We start from the raw sequence: 25002 nt of genomic DNA, 5'->3' as shown, positions 1-25002 counted from the left end.
GCCCTTGATTCCACCTGTCTGGTATGGATAAACAAATATGTCTATTTTAGTTTCTCTGACTTTCTCATTTCTCTGATCTTATGCTCAATTTGCAACATTTCTGCATGTTTGCAATGTTTTTGTAAAAAACATTCTTGTTAAAATTTGTCAGCATTTTAGTGTGTGAAATATACAGATTTTTGTATGCAATGTTGACTAATATACACATTTTGCATAAAGGTTTCCCTAATAGAATGCATTTTGTATGTTATTTTCACCATTTTATGCACACTTCCCCGCTCCCACATGCTTTTTGTACACATTGTTTGGTTAGAGAACTGCATTGGAAAGTTTAGAGGATTGCACATTTCAAGGGATAGCTACATTTTGGTTCCCATATTGTTTCAGGAAGCGTGAATTAGGTAGGTTTGCATTAAAATGCAAACTGAACTGAATTTCCCCACCATATCTGGTCCCTAGTATTGGCCCTGCAAAGATTTATCCCATGGAACCCATGGAAGAGAGGAGGTTATCACAGTCAATCTCCAAGGAATGTCCTCTCTTGATTATAACTTGTAGTTTGCTGTCCCAGTTTGCTAACCTTCATTTTGTGCATCAGCATGCTCAAGTATGGCACGGTGATTTCAACTTTCTATATTTGAGGGGTAGGTGAACCTTTCATATCAGGCATCCCCACATCCCCTCGGGTGGCGGATCCTCCTTCACATTTGCAGAAACAAGAGAGAGACAAAGAAAGAAGAGCTATGGCAAAGCCTGGTCAAGTTGATGCTAGGAACAAAGCCCAGAAGAGAGCTTTCAGATGCAGCTACTTTAACAGAAGCAGAATTCTTCAAAGAGTTGAATTCTCTCTGCCCCTCTCGCAGGAAGGGGTCTCATGGGAGGAAGAGAAAACAGCTTTCATTTTAACGAGTCATGGTATTTATGGTCCTTTCATGAGTTTTGTTTGAAAATATGAAAGTAGATGGACTTAAACCTGTTTCCAAAGAGAGCAGAGGGAGGTGAGAGCATGTGAAGGCAGATGAGGCTGAATAATTTTTGTCCATTTAAAAAAAGAATCAAATGCTCTTGCATCTTAAAACAAGCCTCTCATTTTAAAAATGATGGACTGTCATAATTATATCTAAGTAAGATCTATCACTACATATCCATTCCAAAGCAATTGACTATATCAAACACTGGTGAGATAGAAAGAGGTGGGGGGAAGGAATGTTATTTGTGTTGGGGGAAAGCAAAGGTCATTTGGACTTGGGATTCAGTTGTAGTCTACACAAGCAGCAGAATGACATAACAGAATCCTGGCACAGGGGACTGCACCAGGACCAGCAACTGTACCTGGGGCCCTAGGGCAGCAGATGGAGCCCCAGCACTCTGGCATGGCCTACCTCCTGGGCCAGCCCAGGCAGCTTGATTGACAATCCCACCTTTCACATATCCCACAGTGTCCCAGAACAGTGCTTTGTCAAGGGCATTGTGGGGAATGTTAAGTGGAGGCTCATAGGGTGCCAGGGGAGGCCACAAGTGGAAACTTTGCCAAAAGCCCCCTCGAACCTGATGCCAGCCCTGGACTTCACTATGTTTGGGGTTGCAGGTGGGGTATGCCTCTTCAGTTGCTTTCCCATGTACCAAGGTCCTGCAAATAAAAAAGCCTAGCACATCATTTTTCTGATTGCAGTGCATTGTTAATGTAGAGGAGATTTCAAAAATGTTTTACACGGAGACACACGTTTGAAATGATACAGTCCATTCTGCTGCCTCAGGCCTCTCACACTTCATTACCACTGCATTCTGTTACATGTGAAGGAGAGGTTGAAGACAGTGTCAGGTCTGGCTCCTCCCATGGGGTGGTAAGGTCTGAGGAGCAAGAGGAAGCAGTGGCAAGGACTAGGAAGCTCCAGACAAAGAATAGGCTGAGCAGGGTGACTTTATGGCAGGGAGTGGTAGCAAACTGAATCCCTTTGTTAGACCAAAGAAGTAGGACTGACCTTATTGAAGTTCTTAAGGGAGGCTGCCCTTGTCACTTAACCTGCCCTGGCCTATTCGCTTTCAGGAAACTCTTGCAGTTCATCCAGTTCAAACCAATCAAATGTGTCGCTGAGACACCTTTTACATCAAGAATACTTCAGTGTGGTGATTCTCTTCCCTTTAATGTGAGTACACCAAAATGTAGCCTGGATGCATTTACATGTAGAAGGGATACTCACTGCTGTAGCATATGTTTTATAAGGTTAGGCCTGCTGCTTTGTTCCAAAGGTAAATTTTTATCTCTAGTGTTGTCTTCTTTATAGCAAACAAAATTAAAATCCTTAAACAAGTTCTCCCCATGTGACCAATGATTGATATTTTGCTCAGTTACAAGTTGTCATGGGAACAAACATTACATTTATTCCCTCAGTAGTTTCCCCTATATTGATACACACAAGAGAAGGGAAAGTCTCTGTGGTTTGGCATTTAGAAGGAAAGGAATAATAAAAGTCCAACTGCACTTTCCACAAGGGAACAGGGCATATAGGCTATAAGAAAAGCTGCATTTTCAAAGTGGTGGCAAAGGCTGTTTATTTTGTTCCAATTCTAATCAGGATGAAACAAAAGGAAAATACTAGAGTGACTCTTCAATGATTGAAGAAAACAAAATAAAATGCATATCTGAAGCAAATTGTTTGAGTCTGATGTTTGTTTTAATTATTATTATTGCTAATTATTTTTTACTGATTTGTTAAAGAAATTCTCAAGTACCACCTGGCATAATTATATATATCAAGAATTAACTGTTGACAAAATCCCTCTTTCTTTGGAAGAGCCACTATTATTACTCTCCTCTCAGGTTGCAAATTAAACATAAGAGAACCCCTGAGAGACTAAAACAGTGCTGGGAAGGATGATATGAAACACAGTGGAGGATGATTAAAATGAGGCATTTTTTTAGTCTTGGTTTCTTGCAGAGACTGTGAAGGCTTTCCTTCAAATGGTGGTGGGGCAGGGGGAGCGACATGGATTTGGCATGACTTTGTTCTCCATCACTCTTCTCTCCTTCGCCGGAGCTTTGCCTTAGTTTCTTCTTGCCGATTTCTCCAGGCAGCAATGATGGCATCATCATCCATTTCTTCTTCCTTCTCCTTGCGGGTGCTTTGCCTGTGTGTGAACAACTGCCTCGATGCATAACACTCTTTTCTTTCCTCTGCCTTTTCTTCTTTCTCTGCATTCTCCTCAGACTTTGAAAAGCTCTGGGTGAACTTTCTCTTGGCTCCAAACTCAGACACGTCTGAACTGGACTCCTCCTCATGCTCTTCTAAGTGATGCGATCTGATCCGATTCCTGGAGGATGGTTCAGAAGACCCAGGGCTATAGGATGGTTCTGGAGTTCTTCTGAAAAAGTACGGCTCTGGGCTTTCTTCTCTGGAACTTGTCTCGCTAAATTTTGACCGTGTGAATGTGTGGGCTGCCTTGTCTTCTCGTGCAGAGGCAGAGGAAAATCGTGAGGAGGTTCTCTGTAAGTCATCATTACACTGAAAAGTTGAAGACCTATCAATTTTTTCTCTTTGAGAACTGCAAAATTTATAGCTAGAAGCTTCAGTGTCCACCTCTCTGAATCTGGATGTTCTCCTGTATTTCTCTCCACTAGTGTCAGAGCAGTCCTGGTATGAGGGCTTTTCTTCTGTTTTCAAGCCACTGAGCCACTTGTTTACATTGTTCTCCACTTCTGATCTTATAATGCCAGCACTGGCAAACTGGTCAGCTGTGTCGCTTCTGTCAAGATCTGCTTGCACAGGGTACCTAAAACCACCGATTGCATTTTTGGTATCACTTTCTGCCTTCTCATCCTCATCCTCTTCCTTGATCTTTTTCTTCTTAAATAAAGTGCTACGTTTATTATCACCAATAAGCTTCTCAGTCTGGTAGTCTGACATTTTCTCTCTCATCTCCATTTGCATTTCCTTTTCCTTTCTGCTAAGTTTCTTCAAGTCAACCTCATCGCCAAAGAGGCTGTAAAGAGGCTTGCTTGTTTGTGTCACTTTTCTGTTTGAGCTGGATCCTCCTGTCCTTCCACTCACTGAAGTGTTACAAGATAGGATGGACTGAGTGTCAGTATATTGGTTGCCCTGCTGGTGAAGCAGTGAACTAGCTAGCAATAAGCTATTCTGTGCACTAAGCAGGGAGCACTTGTCATCATCCAGATGTCTACCTAGATCACCTGATTTAACACTAGAAGCTAATACTGATGATGGGCGAGACAACATCAGGATCTCATTTTGTTTCTGAGCAATCGTTTCATTAACGACATTGGCAATCCAGTTTTGAATACTGGCTATTGATATTGTGTCTTCTGGGCCAACTTGAAGGTTGGGCACACCTGTTGCTACTGCATGGGTTGGCATTGCCCCACTACTGCCTCTAGCCTGTGAGAAAGATGAGTGATTGGTCTGCATGCTCAGTGCTGAAGCAGAATCCTCTGCACCATTTACAGAAGCTGTTGATGGCCCAAAGGCCAATAATGGGATGCTTCCACTCATTGCGCTCTCTGCCTCCCAGCTGCAGAGAGACTGACTTTCTTCCAGAACTTTCTTTGAGTGTTCAAGTAACTCCATTCGCCTCTGCTTTCTCCTGGCAGAAACAGAATCTTCACCTTTAGCAAGCTCCACAATCTCATCCTTATTCTCATTGCCAACCTTCTTCTGGTGTTTAGCCTTCCAGGCTTGGTAAGCTGTCAGGTTGCTTTCTGATAAGTTCTTCTCCTCTTCTATAGCCTCTTTATTTTGTTGGCTGCTGTCTTCACCTTTTGATTGCTCGGAGGCTTCCAAGTCTCTTTTGTGAAAACCAAACTGGATTCTCTTGACTTTCCACCTTTCTAAAGGGGTTAGTTTGTCTTTGTTCTTTTGACAGAAATTATAAAATGAGCTAGTATCAGATAATATACTTTCCTCATCAACATCCCTCCCCTTTATTCCATTGTCAGGCCTTAGATTCTCACCACCACGTTTAGTTTTGTAACAATATCTCTGAGCAGCTTCCTTCTCTATCTCCATCATCCTCTCATTCCACATATCCCAGCTGCTTTCTGTAGACATGGAGTCTGTACGCCCTCTCCTCATTCTATTAATGCTACTTGCTTCTACCTGTTGTTTCAAGAACCTGATCTCTTGGCTACTCACGCTTTCAGTATCACTTATACCATTTACAGAGCATGGTCTTCCTCCCATGCTACAGCCTCCGTCCTCTTGCTTGGGAAACAAGTAGCTTTCCATTTGGTACTTCTCATTTTTGGACTGCCACTCTTGGATCATCCAACCCGTATCTTCCTCAGACTCTTCCTGTACCTGAAATGTAAGGTCTGAGGGTTTGCTTTCTCCATTCTTGTTTGAAAGTTCCCTTGCAGGCAAACCTTGCTTCTTTCTCCATTCTTCATAGAGCTGTTCCTCCTCTTCTTCGCTGATAAGAGTAGGCTGTCTGGAAACCAAGCTCGATTTTCCCACAGAGGAGGAACTCATTACACTTCCCAGGAGGCTTGTTGTATCTTCTTCCTCCACCATGATAGAGTGGACTTTGGCTCCCATGATACTTGTAGAATCTTCTCTCCCAGAAAGCAAGGAACAGCTTCCAGCTCTGACAACAGAACTCTGACTACCAGTTGTGTCATCATCAGAATCTTCTCCATCTTCCTCTTGTCGTTCCTCCAGTAGCTTTTCGTTGAGCTCCCGGAGCTGTTTCAGGAAACCATCATTGGGATAAATGGCTCGCTTCTTGCGTATGGTCATCAGAGCCTCCAAGATTGTCATATGATGGAAGATCATCAGATAAGCAGCTACCAGCACTGCTGAGCGACTGATTCCCATTTCACTGCTGACCAAGACTTTTCCTAGAAGTAAAATTACATAGATGGTCAACTACTTCCAGTACCATACTGGGAATTGTAGTCCAACAACATCTGAAGGACACCAGATTGAGGAAAGATGTACTAGACTATTTCTGAAAGGTTTCTGGATCAAATACATAGTTGGAGGGGGTGGGGGGTCTGCTATCATTAGTCTTTATTTACCATTAATACTTAAACATTGGGAACATGGTAAATTAAGTTAAATAAATAATTTATGTATTTCTTCACATACATCTCAGAACATTTCATACATATCAGCAAATGGGGTAGCTTATGCTGCAAACTTATGTGTGTCTAATCAGAAGTAACTTTTACTGAGCTCAACAGAGCTTATTCCCAGTTAAGTGGTGCCAATGTTGACAGGGGGGCTACTACTACACCAGCTGCTCCTGCATCTTTTCCCAATTTGTATTAACTAGAGTTGATAAACCACTGATATGTAGCTTGGTGCAAATCCACTGAAGAACACTGATGCTCCAAAACCTGGAAGAAACCCCCCCCCTTAAACTTTCTGAAGTCTCAAATGATTTCCATTATCAAATGCAAACAATTTATAAGGGTGGCACCAAATTTCAATGGGTCTACTTTGAATATAACAGACTTAGGTTAGTCACGTCTGTTGATTTTAATACTGTCTGAAGGATAGAAGCAACTTTGTTAGTGGTGTTAGGACCATTATACCTACTTTACAAATGATGATGAACCAACAGAAACTGGAAATAGGAAGTTGTGTAGTTTGCCTTATTTACCTCTATAAGTTAGTAGAGCTTCATCAAGGAATTCTGCTGCCTGGCGGAAATGTTTAGAGATGTCCATGTCCGGAAAATCATCCACCTCAATGCCTAAATACTGGATGTCCATGCCATTGTAGAAGTCTGGCCCTGTATACACACCAGTTCCATGAGCAGCATTGAGGATGTGTGTAATTCCTAGTCTTTTTAGGCGACCTTTATTCACTGCTACACTCCTTCAAGGCAAAAGAAGAGAGATTAGATTCTGGCTACTTTCTTGAGCTTTTAAAAACTAGTCTCATGTCCAAAGAGCCAGCAATAGAAAAACTATTTGAGTTGAGGAGGCTGTAATGAGGAATCACTCAGAGTCAGCAAGCTGGTGCAGGCTGATAACATGAACAATCTGCCTCACAGATGGTTAAAGTAGTATCAGAAGTGGCAAGAACAGAGCATGTTCACAATGTATGTTAAATATCTGCTAGAGCACAATATTTTATTATGGCCATGTTTGCATGTACAGTAATGCTAAGCCAAACCATGGATTAGCGCGGCTGCCAGGGAGGAGATTGCAGTCGCTGTCCTCTCTTCCACAGTCCTTTCAGCTTTGCACAACACAGCAGCTGTGCCGTGATTTGGCTTAACTTTTTGTCCCAACCCAGGATCGTGGTCTAGCTCTCTCCTCCTTAACTACAATCTGTAGTCAAGATTTGTTTTTGGACAGATCATGGTTAAGGATGAGACAGCTTTACCATGATCCCATGTTCAGATGACACACTAAGTCAAACCTTATTATGATTATTTCATTCATTTATATTCCGCCTTTTCCCCAGAACTGGGACTCGAGGTGGTTTACAAAAATTAAAATAAATACAGTTAAAAAATATAAACAAAACATACCAAAGTTACAATTAAACTGTAATTAAACTAACAATAAAATTAAAACAATTTAAAATATAGAGATATTTTTTAAAATGCACATCAATAAAAACAGCACCCTATTTAATAGCGCTTGCAATCAGTTTCCCAAAGCCTGTCGGAACAGAAAAGTTTTCACCTACCAATGGAAGGACAGCAGGGAGTGAGCCAGTCTAACCTCCCTAGGAAGTCAGTTCTTGGTGGGGGCAGCCACCAAGAAGGCTACCTTAGCATAGCAGCCATGCCACACTGAGCTAAAAGACCAAGGAGGAGCAAAGTGGGTGCAAGCTGTTCTCTGGGAGCCAGCATGATCATGTAGTCCCAGTAGCCACACTTTGGCTTACTCTGATGTGCAAACCAGGCCAGCATGACAAATCTCTGAAAGCCTCATACTGGTATTTTATTTAAATAGATTTAAACCTCGCCCTTCTATTGTAGTCAGATTGTTCAGGGTGGCTTGCAACAAATTTAAAGAACAACTACAAAATCCATTAATAAAACATCAGTGATAAAATAAAAGAATAAAAGAAAGACAAGAGCAGCTTATAAAACCAGCTGAAAACAAGGGGTCAGCCTGCAAACATTCATTAAATAAAAATAAAAATAATGAATAAAAATGTCATGGCTAGACAGTGGATGGTCAAGAGAGAAGGAAACAAACAGCCCTCCCAAGTTACATAATTTAGCTGGGATCATCGAGAAGGCCCTCTCCAGTTTCCCAATAAGTCACCCCTCCCCCCCACTGATGGGACCAGGAGAAGAGCCTCCCTTGCTGACTGTAAAGAACAAGCACACTCTTATGGAAGGAGATGGTCTTTTGGGTATCCTGGGCCCAGGCCACTTAGGGTATTTAGAAAGTTGCATTTCACCATTGGTCTGATAAATGCATCACTGGTAAAAAATGCTTGTCACTTTTGCTCTGGGCACTGGAGCAAATATGGGAAGCAAATCACCTGCAAGGCACATAAGCCATTCTCCCAGTGTACTTCTCTCAAGGTATCTCCTAAGGCTTTTATTCCAGTATCCACTGAGCTTTTCCAGTGTTTACCATTCCATTACTTGTACTAGGTGCAAATGCTAAAAATTTTTTGGTAATCTTTGTGATTTGACATTTGGAAATTGGGACAAGCAACCATTGGGAAAAGGCTTTTTTATGAACGAAAATGTCTTATTTATAAATTCATGTTATTTTATGTAAAACATAGCAGCTGGTTTTATGTAAAACATAGCAGCTGGTTTTTGTACATTGGATGAACGTCTTTATGCAGGCTTTATTCTCACCATGAATCAGGACATGGTAAATGGAGGCTGGAACTACATATTATGGTCCACATATTTTAGCCTCTGAAAGTGGTGGCTGTACATTCTCCCCGGCAACGTTTAGTAATGCCAAATGCATGGTGTGATGCCATCATGTTATAATTTTTTTCTATCCCCAAAGAGGCAACCAACTAAGTAGAAAAAGAGAGGTACATATAATGCCATGTCATAAGTATAGAATAACTAAATGTTAAGAAGATGATAGAAAGAGGAAACATTGGATTGTTTTAGTGGCAGTCACACCTTGGCTTCAAAGTGCAGTTCTGGCCTACAGAGAGAGAGGAACCTTCATCTGCCCATGAAACTTTCAAATTCCAGCAGTTATGCGAGATGCCAACTCCCTGCTGCAATAGAAACAGCATCAATTGGTAGATTAAGAAACTGACTTTCCTCATTAAATTAAGGGTTTTTGATGTTCCATCACTGTTGCATGTTACAAGCCTCTTGGCTGCATCCAAATCAAGAACGCATTATGTCAGTCACAGAAATAGAGGCTGCAGCTCAGACAAAAATCTGTAGCATTCACAAAACTATAAGTCTTAATAGTTTTTATTTCCTTTGCACTGGTTTTACCTTCTTACTATGAGTTTATATTTGGATGGATGGTTCAAGATTTGAAAGATTTTGATCTTTCACCTAGGATTATTAATCTTCTTGTACAACAAAGTTTGAGAAGTCCATCGCTAGGAACATTAATAAAGCAGAAACGGTTTCCTACTCACTTTTCTGCTATGAAGACATTCGGCCAGACCTCATCAATGGCATCTTTCGGGGACTCAGGACGATCTTTCACAAGTGCCCTCTGCAAGTCCATGACACATGGTGTGTTGAACAAGCTGGTATCATCTATCTTTTCCTTAACCCTATTGTACAAGTCTTCTACCAGTAGCTGCTCTGCAGATTCCAGCATCCCTGGACACATAGAGTCTACTTTCACCTCCTTTGTCTTCAGCTCTGGAATGAAACAACACTTTCATTTTCAAAATGGTGAATGTTTACCTTTGGCATGCCTCTTGAAAATTGTTCAACAAAGTGTCCCTCCACTTGGTCTGCACTATGTGCACACTGATGCTTAGGCTGCAAACTTGATGGAATGGTGAGTCCTGGGATCTTCATTGGAGACCCTTCCCCAGGTGAGGTAAGCAGAGACCAAGGAAAGAGCCTTCTCAGTGATGATGCTCCAGTTATGGAATGCCTTCCCCAAAGAGGCCCACCTGATGCCATGCTATGATATTTTAGGTACCAGTTGAAGATCTTTTTGTTCTCCTAGGCCTTTTAATTATAATGGATACTTCTTTTTTTGTGCTTTTAGACCTTTGCACTTATTCCCCTTGTGGGTTTTAAATTGTTTTTAGCTGCTGTGTTTGTGCTGTTTTTATTTATTCATAATAGGGTTTTTTATCATTTAAATTTCAAATGTCATTATCTATATGAATATACAAATGTAATACAATAAAAATACTGTATCATAGCATGCTATTGTATTATAGCATTTCAATACAGAATTAAATGGAATCTCATTCCAGTACTGAATGGATAGAGGAAAGTAGATTGTCTAGCTTTCAGAGCAGGCACTTAAGTAACACGTGCACAGTACATCCCAATATATCAATACTGAATTCAAAAGAGAAACCAGTAGATTCTTGCTTAACAAATTGTAAAAGGGAGATACCTTAAGGACTTCATTGACCTTCAAGAAGATTTGTTTGGGACTCAGGTTGCTTTCGTACTACATCATTTAGCACCGCCAAAGCACTGCATTCCAAAAATGAGTGCAGGTAGAATTTAAATGGTGAATCTACATGGTGCTTAATGTAGCATTAAATTATCCAACAATACTCAACCCCATAGCCAAGGTTCTTCTACAGTCTTTAATTCAGAAATAAGGCCTGTTCAGCAAAGGTCCTCAGCAACTTTATTCAGAAGGTTTCACTGTGTGGCTTTTGCCTTTAATAATTAGAGTCTAATTGCTTCCTGTTCAGTGTGGCAACAGCATTACTAACATATTGCCTCTTAATTAGCTGGTTCCTATAATTCATGGTAGAAAACCATCAATTTAATAATTGATTTCCTCTCATCATTCTTCTTGTATGAGAGGAGACCAGTATTAAAGCCCTGTTCCCACAATACTTGTCCAGGAGCTGACAAGGGGCAACTACCATGTTAAACAGGAAGCATTTAGAGGCAAAAGTAAAAAAAGGAACAATGTCTAAATAAGGCAGCCCTGCAAAGATTCAGTAGCACTTTGGCAGTTTACACTGGACATGATTGGATGGCCATTGTGTTTTAAATTTTAAAAATTGCCACCTAGGATTCGATATGAATAAAAATGGGCAAGGAAAATAGAAATGCAATATATCTGTATTGATGTCATCTGAATACTCTGCAAAAAGTGAGTGAACTGAGGATAGCAATTCCAAAATATACTGCTAGTATGGAAGCAACCTAATTTATCAGAAGAAATATTCTATAAACAGTCTTCAGATATTACCGAATAATTTAATTGGGAGGAAGGGACCAGAAATTATCAAGCTGATTCCTCTATCCAAAAGTGGGGGCATCTTCTCACTAGCTCACTCATAAGCCCACTGTCTTCATTGCCTTTCCTCTTTGTCCCCTACCTTCATTGATGATTTGTTTAGCAGCCACAGCAGATGATAGATGGATGGGCTCCATGAAGATGCTTTCAGTGTCTGTATCTGACATCACTGAATATCTGTTGATCAATGACAATTGCATGAGGCAAACATTTGCAAGTCCTTTGACACTCACCTTTGACAGCTTCCACAACCATTTCAAAACAGAACAGCTTGAGAGGGGGAGGGAAATCTGTACAGGAGAACAGGTAGGCAGTGGATTTGGGAGACAGCCTGTTCCTGTGTGTGCACAAGCAATTTAAAAAATGGCAGAACAAGGTTACATGTCTCTGTTATGCTTCCATAGTTACTCATTCTTATCAATGTGTTCTTCCTCTCAAATGTGCTGAATTACAATACTGCCACATAACATTCCTTTATAGAAAATTAATGCTACAATTCATTTATATAAAATGATTGCTACATTTCCCCTTGTTTTATACTGATTTTACCACATGGAGGCACATTTGTAAACAGGAATAAACATGTGAGAAAAAGCATGGAAACATTTCTTGGACATTTCCCGGGGGGGGAGGGGAATGCTCATATATTCTAATCAGCTATCTCCCAGTCTCCTGATTCCAATTTGTCCTCTGTAAAACAGGAGCAAGAATTATTGTTGTTGTTGTTGTTAGCTAATTACACATCCTTCACCCAGGGGTCCTAGGGTGGGTTACAATAATTTTAAAACACATAATTAAAACAGATTAAAAATAACCTAATGCTTCCATAGGTATACTGATACACAGACTTTATAAGATATTGGTTGTAAAATTATTTGATGTACAGCAATGGGGGAGGGGGAAACTTGTTGAACATGGTATTGGCAGCATAAATTGTTCAAAAGCTGAGCCAAGAGGTATTCATCATGGTGCAGCTCAGAGACACAGGACGCTTTGCTGTGTCCCTTCAACTGCTAGGTTTATCAGCCCAACATCTCTCCCCAGGAAATAAAGGGCAACACTGAGCAAGAAAGAATGACCAAGCAAAAGGCTAAAACATCCCCTGCCCTCTACTGATCAGCTCAAGGGTCCACCACAGTGGTAAAGGTACGGAGTCAAGAATGTACACCGTCTCTTTTCATAGGAGGTGTTTCTTTTTCATCCACTAGAGGGTCCAGATGTCTCTAACTGTTGCAAACATCAGCCTGTCTGACAGCTGCATTAATCAAAATTGGTTTCCATAGCAACTTACCATGAAACATTATATGGACAACCAGCTTCCTAAGCCAGTGGCAGCACAGAAGGCCAGGACAAGCACAAAGCCTGTGCTGTCTAGGGGTCAAGTGCGCCAAGCGCAAGAGAACTGGGGGTTTGGCTAATGCATATTACAACAGAGGGATGGGCTGAGGAAGGAGCAAGAATGGAGCTCTGGTGTTTGTGTAGCAAGTATGAGCACAGGCTTTTTATTGCCTCTGTCAAAGATAAACAAAGTTTGTGCCACTTTTCTCTGTCAGCCCTTTTTCAAGTTAAGGCTGCCATTTCCCCTAGAAATCCAGGAATTACTTAGAATCTAGTTTCACCACTCTATGGTACACCCTGCAGCATGAAGAGACTTCCTTCTACACAGCACCAGGGAATGTCAGTTCGAATCTGTAATTAAGAGACTGCAAGGTGATGTTCTGCCACCATTACAGAGAAACATACAAGCAGCACACACAGTTTTAAGAGATCCCTTGTCTTCTCTAGCATGCTACAACTGAGGTAGAGACAATGTCTTGCTCCACTGTAGTACTTACTGCCTACCAAGCCACCTGTTTGATTCTTTTATGCAGAGAATCCAAGTGGTTTTCTGGTCATTGACCTGTGAATGAAGCCAGCAAGCTGTTGCTCTGCATTGGCCATGCTGGTTGGGGCTGGTGGGAGTTGTGGTCCAAAACCTCTGGAGGGCACCAGGTTGGAAGAGACAGCTCTACAAGCTAAGGATAGGAAAACTACATCTGGTCAATTCCTGTTTGTCATGTCATTTGTTGAAAGCATGAAACTTTTGTCAGGCAACTCTAATAACAGGAGTGTTAGGTTTGCAAGCTCTGTGTGTTGGAGGAGGTGAAGAAACAAGAGAGAGTACCATTCCATCACCATTAAGGTCTGCTGGGTTCATAGTGAAAAAGAGTGACAGGTTGGTGTCAAAAGCCTCTCCACTGACAATGAACTTTGTTAGTTAAAAAGATTTTCAGTTGCCTGAACCCTGAATTCTTCCGGCATTTTGCAGGAGATGGAACAAAACACCTGCTGAAAATGTTGCAAATCAGGAACAATCATATAGGCCAGGGGTGGGGAATGTGTGGCCCTCCAGATGTTGTTGGACCTCCAGCTCCCATCACCCTAATCAGCATGATCAATGGTCAGCGATGGTGCGAGTTGTAGTCCAGCAACATCTGGAGGGCCATATAGTCCCCGTCCCTGATTTAGGAATACTTACCTGGGAGTAAGCTCCATTGAAAACAACAAGACTTACTTCTAAGTAGACATAAATAGGATTTAACTTAATTGGTTTAATCGGCAAAACAGATTTGTGTATCTCAGTAAGAAGGAGGATGATCTTTCTCCCTTCTGCCCTTCCCAAAGGAATGGTATTCTCATGTTCTCTGATCTACTTAATGTAGTAAAAGCCTTCTTCAGCAGCATGGTAAAAAGAGAGCAGCTTGAGAGTCTTCAAACCACCTTTCTTCATTCTGCTGGGTTGTGGATTGATACCTCAATAACATTTAGGGCCCTAAGTGACCTGTCCTCACATACATATCTAAAAGACTCTGAAACATTAAAAAAAAAAGCAACTGCAAGTAGGTTCAGGGCATATTAACAAAGTTCATGCAAATGAGCCATGTGTAAAGGAAAAAACAGAACTTGGCCAAGTGTATCTAAGCTGCAATAAAGACAGATGGTTTGGCTAGCAGCACTCAATCTCATCTTCAACCATGGGAACAGAAACAGTAAAGGCCAAAATGAATCAGCCTACAAAGCCTGGTTTATTTCCTTTAATATCTCTAAGGAATGGAACTAAGCATGCTCCAGAAAATAGGAGCTCTTTTTACATGTTCAGTGAACGCATGGGATGGGGGTTACTTGTGGACATGTAAATAAATTTTGTCAATGTACAACTGTACAGAAATTATGCAGCCACAAGGGTGGCTGTATATTATAGCCAGCACAGATTTTTCGCATTCTGCAATGTTAAATTGAAAATAACCCCCATGCCATTCTGATGCTTCCCATAAGCTCATTTCAGAACAAAACCTTAGAAAATGTATAGTCCTGAACTCAGAACTCTTGCTTAACAACCCTCTAAATATTCAGGGTGATACACAAAACAGTCAGAGAGAATCGAGAGTTCAAAGTGTAAAAAGAGAGAGAAAAAACCAGACCCCTTTTGGACTTTTTTTCTCTGAGAGTTCTCATAATTTGTTGAAATTAATTAAGAATCAGCCATGTTCACAGAGTACCTGTAATCCTATTACTGACTTTGCCCCATACTCTGACCTTCATCATCTGCAGTTTAAAAGTTAAAAAAAAATATGCCTGGCTGATTTTTAATTAATTTAAGAAATTTAGCATTGAAGTCAATTATAAGGCCGGGCATGCTCAGTAAGGACCAACTGTCAGTGTTCTAAAAACCAGATTCACAGCTGCTTGGCTTGGCTAATCGGGGCCACATCCACACCAGACCTTTATTTCACTTTAGACAGTCATGGCTTCCCCCAAAGAATCCTGGAAAGTGTAGCTTGTGAAGCATGGTGAGAGGAGACTCCTACTCCACTGACAGAGCTCCAGTGGCCAGAGTGGTTTAACAGTGAGCTACTGTGATTGAAGCTTTGCGAGGGTAACAGAGCCTCTCCTAGCAACTCTCAGCACCCTTCACTAACTACACTTTCTGGGATTCTTTGGGAGAAGCCATGGCTATCTAAAATGGAACAAAATTCTGGTGTGCATGTGGCCAGGGAGCGCTTTGGTTTAAATTTGGGTGGGAGACTAAATGTGCCTGCTGTAGAATAAAAAGGTGCGGGAAACATTTTTAAAAGGAAAGGGGCTTCCCCTCTGCCCAGTGCCCACCCACCCAATCTCTTCCCCTCAACTTCCCCTCTCTCCCTCCCCTCCCCGCCCTCCCCTTCCCCTCCCTGCCCCTCCCCCAGGTCAGTTTCACCTATCTTAAGCATGATTGCACAGGACTAAATCCCACTGAACTAAAAAAGCATGCAAATGATCAAACCTGCCGTCCCCTCCTCCTCCCTTCCATCACCTCCCTTTTGCTCCTCCCCTCCCCCTTTGCCCCTTCCCTCCCTCTTCCTTTGCCCCTTCTTCCTCACCCTCTTCCAATCCCCTCCTCCTCCTCCCCCTCCCCTCTCCCCCATGTTCAGTTACCTAACTTAAGCATGATTGCTAGGGAATAAATCCCAATAAGCATGCAAATGATCAGACCTGCCTTTCCCATCCTTCCTCTCTCCTTTCCCTTCCTCCTTCCTTCTTCCTCACATCTCCTCTCCAGTCCTCCTTCCCTCCCTCCCTTCTCCTCCACTCCATGGTCAGTTTTACTTATCCTAAGCATGATTGCAGAAGAATAAATCCCACTGAACTCAATAAGCATGCAAATTATCAAACCATTCTCAGCAAGCTTGCACAAAATCCCATTTCTTATCTCCCTGATTAAAAAGCAGAGAAATTCACTAATAGGCAAAACACTTGCAGTTTAAGAACATACCTATAGCCAACAGATATTTCTCTCAAACGTTAAAAAGCAGGGAAATTGGGCAGCTATACTGAATGCACCAGGGGAGCAGGAGACCTGACCTCCTCTCTGAGATATTGGACTGCCCTACAAATTTGTCAAAATGCAAACACCATTTGGGTTGGTCTTTCACAGTCCAATCACTTCCTGTGTAGCTTGGAACAATTTGGTAACATGTGCCTCTGAGCATGTGGTGAGTGGTGGCAACACCTGCAATCAGCCCAAATAATAGAAACGAGACATGTGCTGTGCTGATCTTGTTTTAGCAGGGAGGAAGCAACAATATTAAGAAAGTTGACATAGTTCAGATAGTCACTTCAAATATGTTTGATTTATTTTGCAATTTTAGTGATGTTTCCTATAGTAAATCATTTTATTTTGCTTCTGTTTCTGTGAATATGTGAAATACATCAATACTTTGCAAAATTTACACTAAAAGTAACAATTGTGGAATAATGGCACTACCTATTCTGCAGAATAGTCTTCAATGGATATGAGGAGTGTCTCAGTTTGCACAAGATAAAACAGTGGGAGGTGAAATATATTCTAGCAAATTTCTAGGTGTGCTCTATGTTTTTAATTGACCATGTCCACCTTTCCTTAAGTGGAGTGGTTTAAGCATAGCAGGCTGAAAACATGCATCTTGGGTATGCCAAGTTTGTTTTTTCCAACAACTATAGTCATTGCTTAAGTAGCAACATATTGTAATCAGTCTGATTTTACATCAAACTGCAGTTTCAGATTCAACTGTTAATGTGCCCAAAATAGAAATAGAACATAACCTCCAGTTTGAAACACAAAAGGTTGTCTTCACCATCATATGACATTGACCAATAAAAAGGCTATAGGTATGTTCCCCTGGTGTATTCACTATAGCTGCCCAATTTCCCTGCTTTGTAAAGTTTGATAGAAATATCTGTTGGCTATAGGTATGTTCTGAAACCGCAAGGTTTTTTGCCTATTAGTGAATAGATACTACAGAGATCTTCATATAGAAGAGACCAGACGTGAGTATGGCAGGTGAGACCTGATTCCTACTCACTCATGCATTTAATGAATGTGCTGTCACAGCCTTATTATGCAGGTCAGATGTACAGTAGCTAAGGTGGTGCCCTCCAGATGTTGCTGGACTACATCTCCCATCATCCCGGACCATTAGCTGTGCTGACCGGGGTTGATGGGAGTTGTAGTCCAATAACATCTGAAGGGGCACCACATTGGCTACCCCAATATAGGTTCAGGTGTCAGTGCCATGGTAGATGTTCATACCCTTTACATGTGGCTTTCACTGACAATTATCCAGGGTTAACACCAGACAGAGTGTTTCTTTGAGAAACAATTAAAACAAATTCACATTAATTGAAGTCTGGGATGAATGCAATTAGGGCAGAATTCATACCACCACCCCAGCTGTCATTCTATGCTCCCTTCAGCTCCCCTCTCTGCTTAGGTTAACATTCTGTACTTCATGCCCAGTAGTGTGGTGGCAGATTTAGAAGTGCAGGGTCCCTTCATGATAATCACAGCCACACCCCCTCACAGCCACATTCCCTTCTAAGATTATAATCTGGCCAGGTTTGAATAATACTTTCTGCTTCTCTGTCACTGTCACCATTTGACTGTCCTTTCTCACTGTCATAGACATTGCTTGAATTGCTGAATTCAGTGTCTACATGTTTATCTCCTGCTGTTTGCTCACTTGGGCCAGTCACTGCCTCTCAGCCTCAGAGGAAGGCAATGGTATACCCCATCTGAATACCGCTTATCATGAAAACCCTATTCATAGGGTTGCCATAAGTCGGAATTTCCATTTTCCATTGCCAAACTGCTTGATGATGTAGATGGGATGCTATCAACAAGATTCACTATCTGTTCTTCTGCAATTACAGAATTTCCTCTCCACAACTTGTCTTGGCTTTTTAAAGTAGAAACTAATAAAGGCTTGAAGCAATAATAAAAAACACACACTTTAAAAAAACTGCTAGATGCATAGGCTCCCTCCTCCCCCTCTCTTTCTCTGGGGGCTTTTTTGCTGCTGGGTTAAAACAAAGCCCACTTTTCCTAAATGAAGGAATTCATACTCCAAGCAGGCTAGACACTCATTTTGCTTAGGAATTTGTAAGCTTTTGAACTTTACCACCTTCCAGAAAATAGGAAGGGATTTTTTACACGCCTTTCTATCTCCCTGTGTCACCCCCTCCTTCTTCTACACATACCTAGAATATTAGAAAAATATAGGAGTTTTAACCCTTGTAGGCAGGGTTTTTTTTTAATCACCAACATCATCATCATCATGCTATAAGGTAAGGAACTTCCTTTGCTGAGTTTCCTTTCTTGGCTGCCATGCTAAGACTCAGAGTAACTACATTTGGGCAGAGCTTATGAGTTTCAGGAGGAAACATAAGCATGGAAATTCTTGATCCTAGCCTCTGGTGATGGCTGTACCACACACACATTCTTAGGCATATTCATTTGCATTCCACCTTATCATGCATGACACACACACATATATAACATTATTAAAAGCTGAAACACCATCATACACACACACACACACACACACTTCCCCCCCAATCTCTGAATGTATTTTTTCTCTCTCTTTTCGTCCTCTCCCCTTATTCCTGACTTTGGGCTTGAACTAAACCACACATTTAACCCCTCCCCCTTTTTTTGCTGTTGGTTGAGAGTGAGATTCTTGTTAATGCCCTCTTCCACAACAACAAATGTCCCTAGGAGCCAATCAGTATGAAAGGGGAATGTGTTAGCTACTGAGAAGACTTCTCAGTGGCTGACTCACCTTCTTTCACTCTGACTGGCTCCAATCAGCAGGAAAGGACAAGGTAGCATGTTAGAAGACTCTTCTCAGTTTGTCCTGCCTCCCAAAAAAGTAAGGGGTCTAAGACTTTTCAAGACCCTGGATGATGACACCCCTGTTCATGTCACCTCCTCCCCTTTCCCCTCCCAACACAAACCCAAAGTGGTTCATTCCAGTGTATAAAAGGCTAGGAAGCTGCTTCATTGACTTTCAGCAGCCACAAAGGGTAGGCCAGAAGATGACACATCTGCTGGTGTCATACTTATTAAGATGAGTAGATCAACATTCTCTTCTTGGCCCTACCGGGCATATAAAAAAAATGGGCTGAGATTTATGCTTCCCCTTCCCCTGACAACTTTCTGTTTCATGCTTTGAGGAGTATTGCCCCTAAACCTCTGCTGCCACCGCCTTCCTTCCTGATGTGCAGGGGCAAGCGGGGGGCTGGCTGGTTGATATGCTTTGCTGCTATGGCTGCTTTGCTTGTACTGAGACATTGATTAGTGGCCAACTCATCAGCCATCACCTCCCTTCTTCATACAGGCAGTGCAGTTTGATAGATAGTATGCATGCAGCTACTTTATTGCCTTGCTTGGGTAGAGCTAAGGTATAGCTACATGAGTGGATGTCACTCAGCCTATGTTTTCCTGCACCTTCACTCTCTCACTTGGTTTGGCAAGTGGCTAGCATGCTCTTCCTCACTTCCTAAGTGAAAACTAAGTGCTTACAACTTACACCCTTATGTATTTTGCATTTATTTCTGATGTTAAAAAAAATTAAAATTATTGTTTTTGTTTGAGAAGGCTTTCCTGAGGTGTGATCCAGTCATTTGTGAATTATTGATTGTATATCTGTAGGGCTGGTTTTCGAGTTTGTATTTTTTTGTATTTTATCTTATTTTCACCTTGCTGTATATCCCTTCGATGGCATTGGGATATGAAGCTGGTTATAAATGTTTCAATGGCAACCAGATGCCCATGGGAAGCCAAAAAGCAGGATCTGAGTGCAACAGCACTCTCCCCTTCTGTGGTTTCCAGCAAATGATATTCTGAGGTATACTGCCTACAGTGGAGGTAGAACACACCCATTATGGCTAGTAGCCACTGACAACCTTATCATCCAGGAATTTGTCTAATCCTCTTTTAAAGCCATTCTGGTTGGTGGTCATCACTGCCTCCTACTGGAGCGAATTCCATAGCTTGTCCTGACTCCTATCAACAGAATCAGACCCGGGACTCTCAGGTTGATTATTTTATTTATGTATTTATTTATTTATTAGATTTATGTCCCACCCTTCTTCTCAGTAGGAGCCCAGGGCAGCAAACACAAACAATAAAAACCCTCTAAAACACCATAAAAACAGACTTTAAAATATATCAACGCAAAACATCTTTAAGAACATCTTTTAAAAAAACATATTTTAAAAACTTGCTTTCATTAAAAACATCTAAAGAAGTAATTCCAATACAGATTTAGACTAAGATAAGGTCTCTACTTAAAAGGCTTGTTAAAAGAGGAAGGTCTTCAGTAGGTGCCTAAAAGATAACAGAGATGGTGCCTGACTAGTATTTCAGGGGAGGGAATTCCAAAGTGTAGTTGCCACTACACTAAAGGTCCGCTTCCTATATTGTGTGGAACGGACTTCCTGATAAGATGGTATCTGCAGGAGGTCCTCACCTGCAGAGCGTAATGATCCACTGGGCATATGAAGGGTAAGATAATCTTTCAGGTATCTAGGTCCCAAGCTCTTGAACTTGCTCCAATAGCTAACAGGCAGCCAGTGCAATTCTTTCAGCAGTGGGGTGACATGCTGGCAATACCCTGCCCCAGCGAGCAGTCGCGCCACCGCATTTTGCACCAGCTGCAGTTTCTGGACCAACCTCAAGGGAAGCCTCACATAGACAGGATTATAGTAATCCAGCCTGGAGGTTACCAGTGCATGGACAATAGTGGTCAGGCTATCCCAGTCCAGAAATGGCCACAGCTGTCTTACCAGCCGAAGCTGGTAAAAGGCACTCCTAGCCACTGAGATCGCCTGGGCCTCTAGTGACATAGATGTATCCAGGAGCACCTCCAGACTACAAACCTGCTCTCCCAGAGGGAATACAACCCCATCCAAAGCAGGCAACTGACCAATCTGAACTCAGGAACCACCAACCCACAGCACCTCCATCTTCCCAAGGGCTTTAATCCATAGGTTAGCACACGACTTTGACATAAGTCAGGACACAGCCTATAAAGTCTAGCATCATGACAAGGCATGAATTGCCATGCCTATGTTGTAGCCCCTTAATAAATGATGGGATGGGCACAACTACTTTTGCAGGGCATTTCTCTCAGCTCAGGATTGGGCAAGCAAGAGGGCACTCCTACAGGTAGGCTGGCTAATAGGCTTGGTTTGTTTGCGCCCATGCCATCGATGACACGTCCATGGTACTGGGGGTGGGGATGACTCTACTAGATCCTACTCCAACTCTGCGTCTGCCACCCCCTCCTGAGATGTGGGCAGACCCACTGCAGGAGGTGAGTCTGGCTGCTCGTCAGCCACTGTGGTTGGTGCAACCAGGCAGGCCAGCAGCTCAGCCCCACCATCCACAATGGCATCAACCTCGGCAGCAAGCCTGTCAATGTTTAGACTACTGGGCTGCTCCCCACCATCCTCATCTACTGTGCCTAGACCACTGGACCCCTCCCTTGCATCCCAAGCCATCTCCTCCTACAGCTAGTCCTGCCAAGAGTTCTCCATGGGGCTCATGACATCATTTAACTATGTGCTGTGTGAATTTTGTTTTTGTCTATCCTGAATTTTCCAATACTCAGCTTCACTGAATGTCCCTGAGTTTTAGGGTAAAACTTTTCTCTGTCCTTTTTCTCCACACCATGCATAATTTTGCACACTTCTATCATGTTGCCTCTTACTTACCTTTTTTCTAAACTAAAAAGCCCCTGTGCTGCAACCTATCCTCATAGTGGAGTTGCTCCATCCCCTTGATCACCTTGTTTGCCCTTTCCTGAACTTTTTCTAACTCTACAATATCCTTTTTGAGGCAAGGCAATCAGAACTGTCCACAGTATTCCAAATGCAGCTGCACCATAGATTTATATAATGGCATGATGAGATCAGTGGGTTTCCCCCCCCCAGTTCCTTCCCTAATGATTCCTAACATGGAATTTTCCTGTTTCACAGCTTCCACACACTGGGTCAACATCTACTGGGAGACAGGAATGTCTTGAATGAGAAAAAGGCAAGATCACACAGGTTTGGGGAATTAAGGATGGCTCTCTAGCAGACTAAAACAAGGTGGTTAAAGAAAACCTGAAAAACAGCTGCAGCCTGGCTGCTGCTTTTTAACTGGGATTACCTCTATGCAGGACCCAATAATCCTGCTTCACGTAGACCCCAGATTTGTACAATCAACTGAATCAAATGCCTACATGCAAACATACTGGAGAAATGTGAAAAGACATGCAAACTATGGCAGCTTGGGTGGGCTCTGTTTTTTCTGTCCCGTCTCACTAAACTTTGATAATGCTTGTCCCCAATAACCCTTGAATTTGTGGAAAACCTCAACTGAATCAATTGGATTAGCTAAATAATGCATGAGCACTCCATTCTGGCTGCTAAAAGAAATAAAGAAAGAACCCTTTCAGGTTTGCTCTGGTCAGGATTTGGATAATGCACAGGGTTAGAAAGTGGCTGCAATTTGTTCCATGTGGTCCAATGGATATAGAGGCCTACTTGGCAAAAACACTCACCGGCTGGGAGAGGGACTGCGAAGATAGTGGGCTTGCACTGCTTTCACATTGGGCCGTTCTTCATCTGGCACCACTTGCTCACCATCTGAATCCGTACCACTTGCCATAGTTGCTGTGGGAACTTGCTGGAATTGCGGAGAGGGCAGGATTAGGGGGATGGGAATGCACTAAATGGCAGAGTCACATAGAGAGACCCATCTGCCAGGTCGCAAAAAAGTAGATCAGTAGTTTTTAGAAGTAGGGGAGGTGGATGTGACTGCGAATGTAAAGTGTGAGAAGTTTGTTTCCCATAACAACTCACCCCAAGTTATCAAGACTGACCATTCGATTCCAGACAACTTTAAACCCTAGGACTCCATCTCAAGAGAACTTTGCCATGAGGTAACACCACCAACTGGAAAGAAGGGAACCTTCAGGAGTACCATATTAATGGAAGGCAGAGAGCAACTACTAAAACCCACCAGGCCTTGCAGGCTCCAGTGATCTGCCTGCCTCCACCCAATACCCTCATGGGAGCCTCTCATGTCCAGGGGCATGTGGATCTGGAGGTGCATGCAGATCCAATACACTCAAACAGAGGGGAAGATGAGGGCCACCGCATCCCAGCCCCTCTCCAGTGGTCCCCAATTATTATTATATACAGTTAAATGGGCCTATGTACTAGATATGCATTCCAAAGGCCCAAACAATTTTGCTTAAAAAGAGAGAGAATTTTTGACCCATGTCAATCACATATAGTTTTTATGAGATTTAAAAGGTAACCACAACAAATGCTCTTAATGGTGCAATTTTCTGTGTGGGCCTTTAAACCCTGCCACCACAATACAATCTCTTTGTTCCCCACCGTCCAGTCTGGGATCCTGTTCTTTGGTTAGGACAAGGTCTAGAGAAGCAGCAGTTTCTTCCTGAGGCTGCTTCCTGCAGAGGAGTTCTGTGGTTCTGTAGTCCTTGTGACAGAAATATCTCTTCCATTTCAGCCCACAAGGGAAGATGCCTCTTCCCTTACGCAGTCCCCGTTCTCACCCCCTTGCAGCTTGTCTCAAATGTCAGGAATGCAGCTATGCCTCCATAAATTGGGAGCGGGTGGCGGTGCTAGTTGTTGACACTACACAATGACCTAGCAAGACTGAAGAAGATATGAGAGCCCAACAGAAACTTACCGTTTGTGCTGGGAGGGTATGTCTCCTGAAAGTTTAATTTTCTTGTTAGTAACTGAAGTGCCAAGTCGAAAAAGCAGTGAATTAGGCAGGGATCACAGCTAGGACAAGGGCAGTTGCTCTCCTTCCCTCTATGTGATTTCTTCCCAAAGGGGCAGGACAACTGTCAGCTTCAAACTTTATCAGCCTTCTAATAATAGCACCTCCAGACACTGGCTGTTAGGTTGCAGAGGGAGAAACGTAGTCCCTGCTTGAGCTTTTAACTCTCTATCCCCACTAATCCAGGAACCTCACTTAGCTGTGGAATAGGCCAACTGTATGAAGAGTAATCTTACTATTTGTTTTTATCTGATGCTTTCGCTGTGTCATTTTAGAGGTCAGGAATGAAACTTCCTCCCTGCCTAAGGTTGGACTGCCATAAAATAAGAAAAAAATGTTGAATAATATGTCCTTTTGGGGAACCTTTGGAAACTTTCTTGCATCCCCAGGATGCTGTCTTATAATGAGCCAGACCATTTGTCCACCTTCCTCAAGTTAGCCTACAGTGGGGTCACCAGCACAACATCCATGGGCATCATGGAGCCCTCAGATACCCCACCCCATGGCAACTGACAAGGTTGCCTGCCCCGCCTACTTTTATAATTTTGTTTTACAATTGTGGGGTTTTGGCGTTGGTTTGTTTGTTTGGGAAGTTGCCTGTTCTGGAAGGTGTTGCCTGCTGCTTTTGGTCTGCATTTTATTTGTTGGAGGGTTGCTTGAGGAGGGGTTCTGATCATTGCCAGTTTTTCTTCTGTGAATATTTTGTGACACCTGGAACAGTTTCTTATATTTCCAAATGTGTCTCAGGGCCGTAAGAAGAGCCCTGGTGGATCAGGTCAAAGACCCATCTAGTCTGGCATCCTGTTTTCCCAGTGGCCAAGCAGATATCTATGGGAAGCCCACAAGCAGGACCCGAGAGCAACAACGGACAATGGAAGTAGTACATGGCCATCATGGCTAGTAGCCAATGATAGCCCTATCCTCCATGAATTTGTCTAATCCCCTCTTAGCCATCCAAGTTGGTGGCCACCACTAAATCTTCAGG

At 42.5% G+C, this 25002-nt stretch overlaps 1 protein-coding gene across 1 annotated transcript; it reads right to left on the bottom strand.

Annotated features, from left to right (window-relative positions):
- Nucleotides 1-2536: 2536 nt before the first annotated feature.
- Nucleotides 2537-24076, bottom strand: STYXL2 (serine/threonine/tyrosine interacting like 2). The gene is made up of 6 exons (XM_061628018.1): nucleotides 23922-24076; nucleotides 22762-22886; nucleotides 11457-11551; nucleotides 9558-9789; nucleotides 6619-6836; nucleotides 2537-5851 (listed from the first exon to the last, which is right to left on the bottom strand). Exons 2-6 carry the CDS (start codon nucleotides 22866-22868, stop codon nucleotides 3015-3017), a joined length of 3489 nt encoding a protein of 1162 aa, XP_061484002.1. The 5' UTR covers nucleotides 22869-22886; nucleotides 23922-24076; the 3' UTR covers nucleotides 2537-3014.
- Between the last annotated feature and the right edge of the window lie 926 nt (nucleotides 24077-25002).

This window comes from Rhineura floridana, chromosome 5 (genome assembly GCF_030035675.1).
Source record: "Rhineura floridana isolate rRhiFlo1 chromosome 5, rRhiFlo1.hap2, whole genome shotgun sequence".
Taxonomy (NCBI): domain Eukaryota; kingdom Metazoa; phylum Chordata; class Lepidosauria; order Squamata; family Rhineuridae; genus Rhineura; species Rhineura floridana.
Note: the sequence above shows the minus strand (reverse complement) of the source record. Positions and strands in the feature narration are given on the sequence as shown.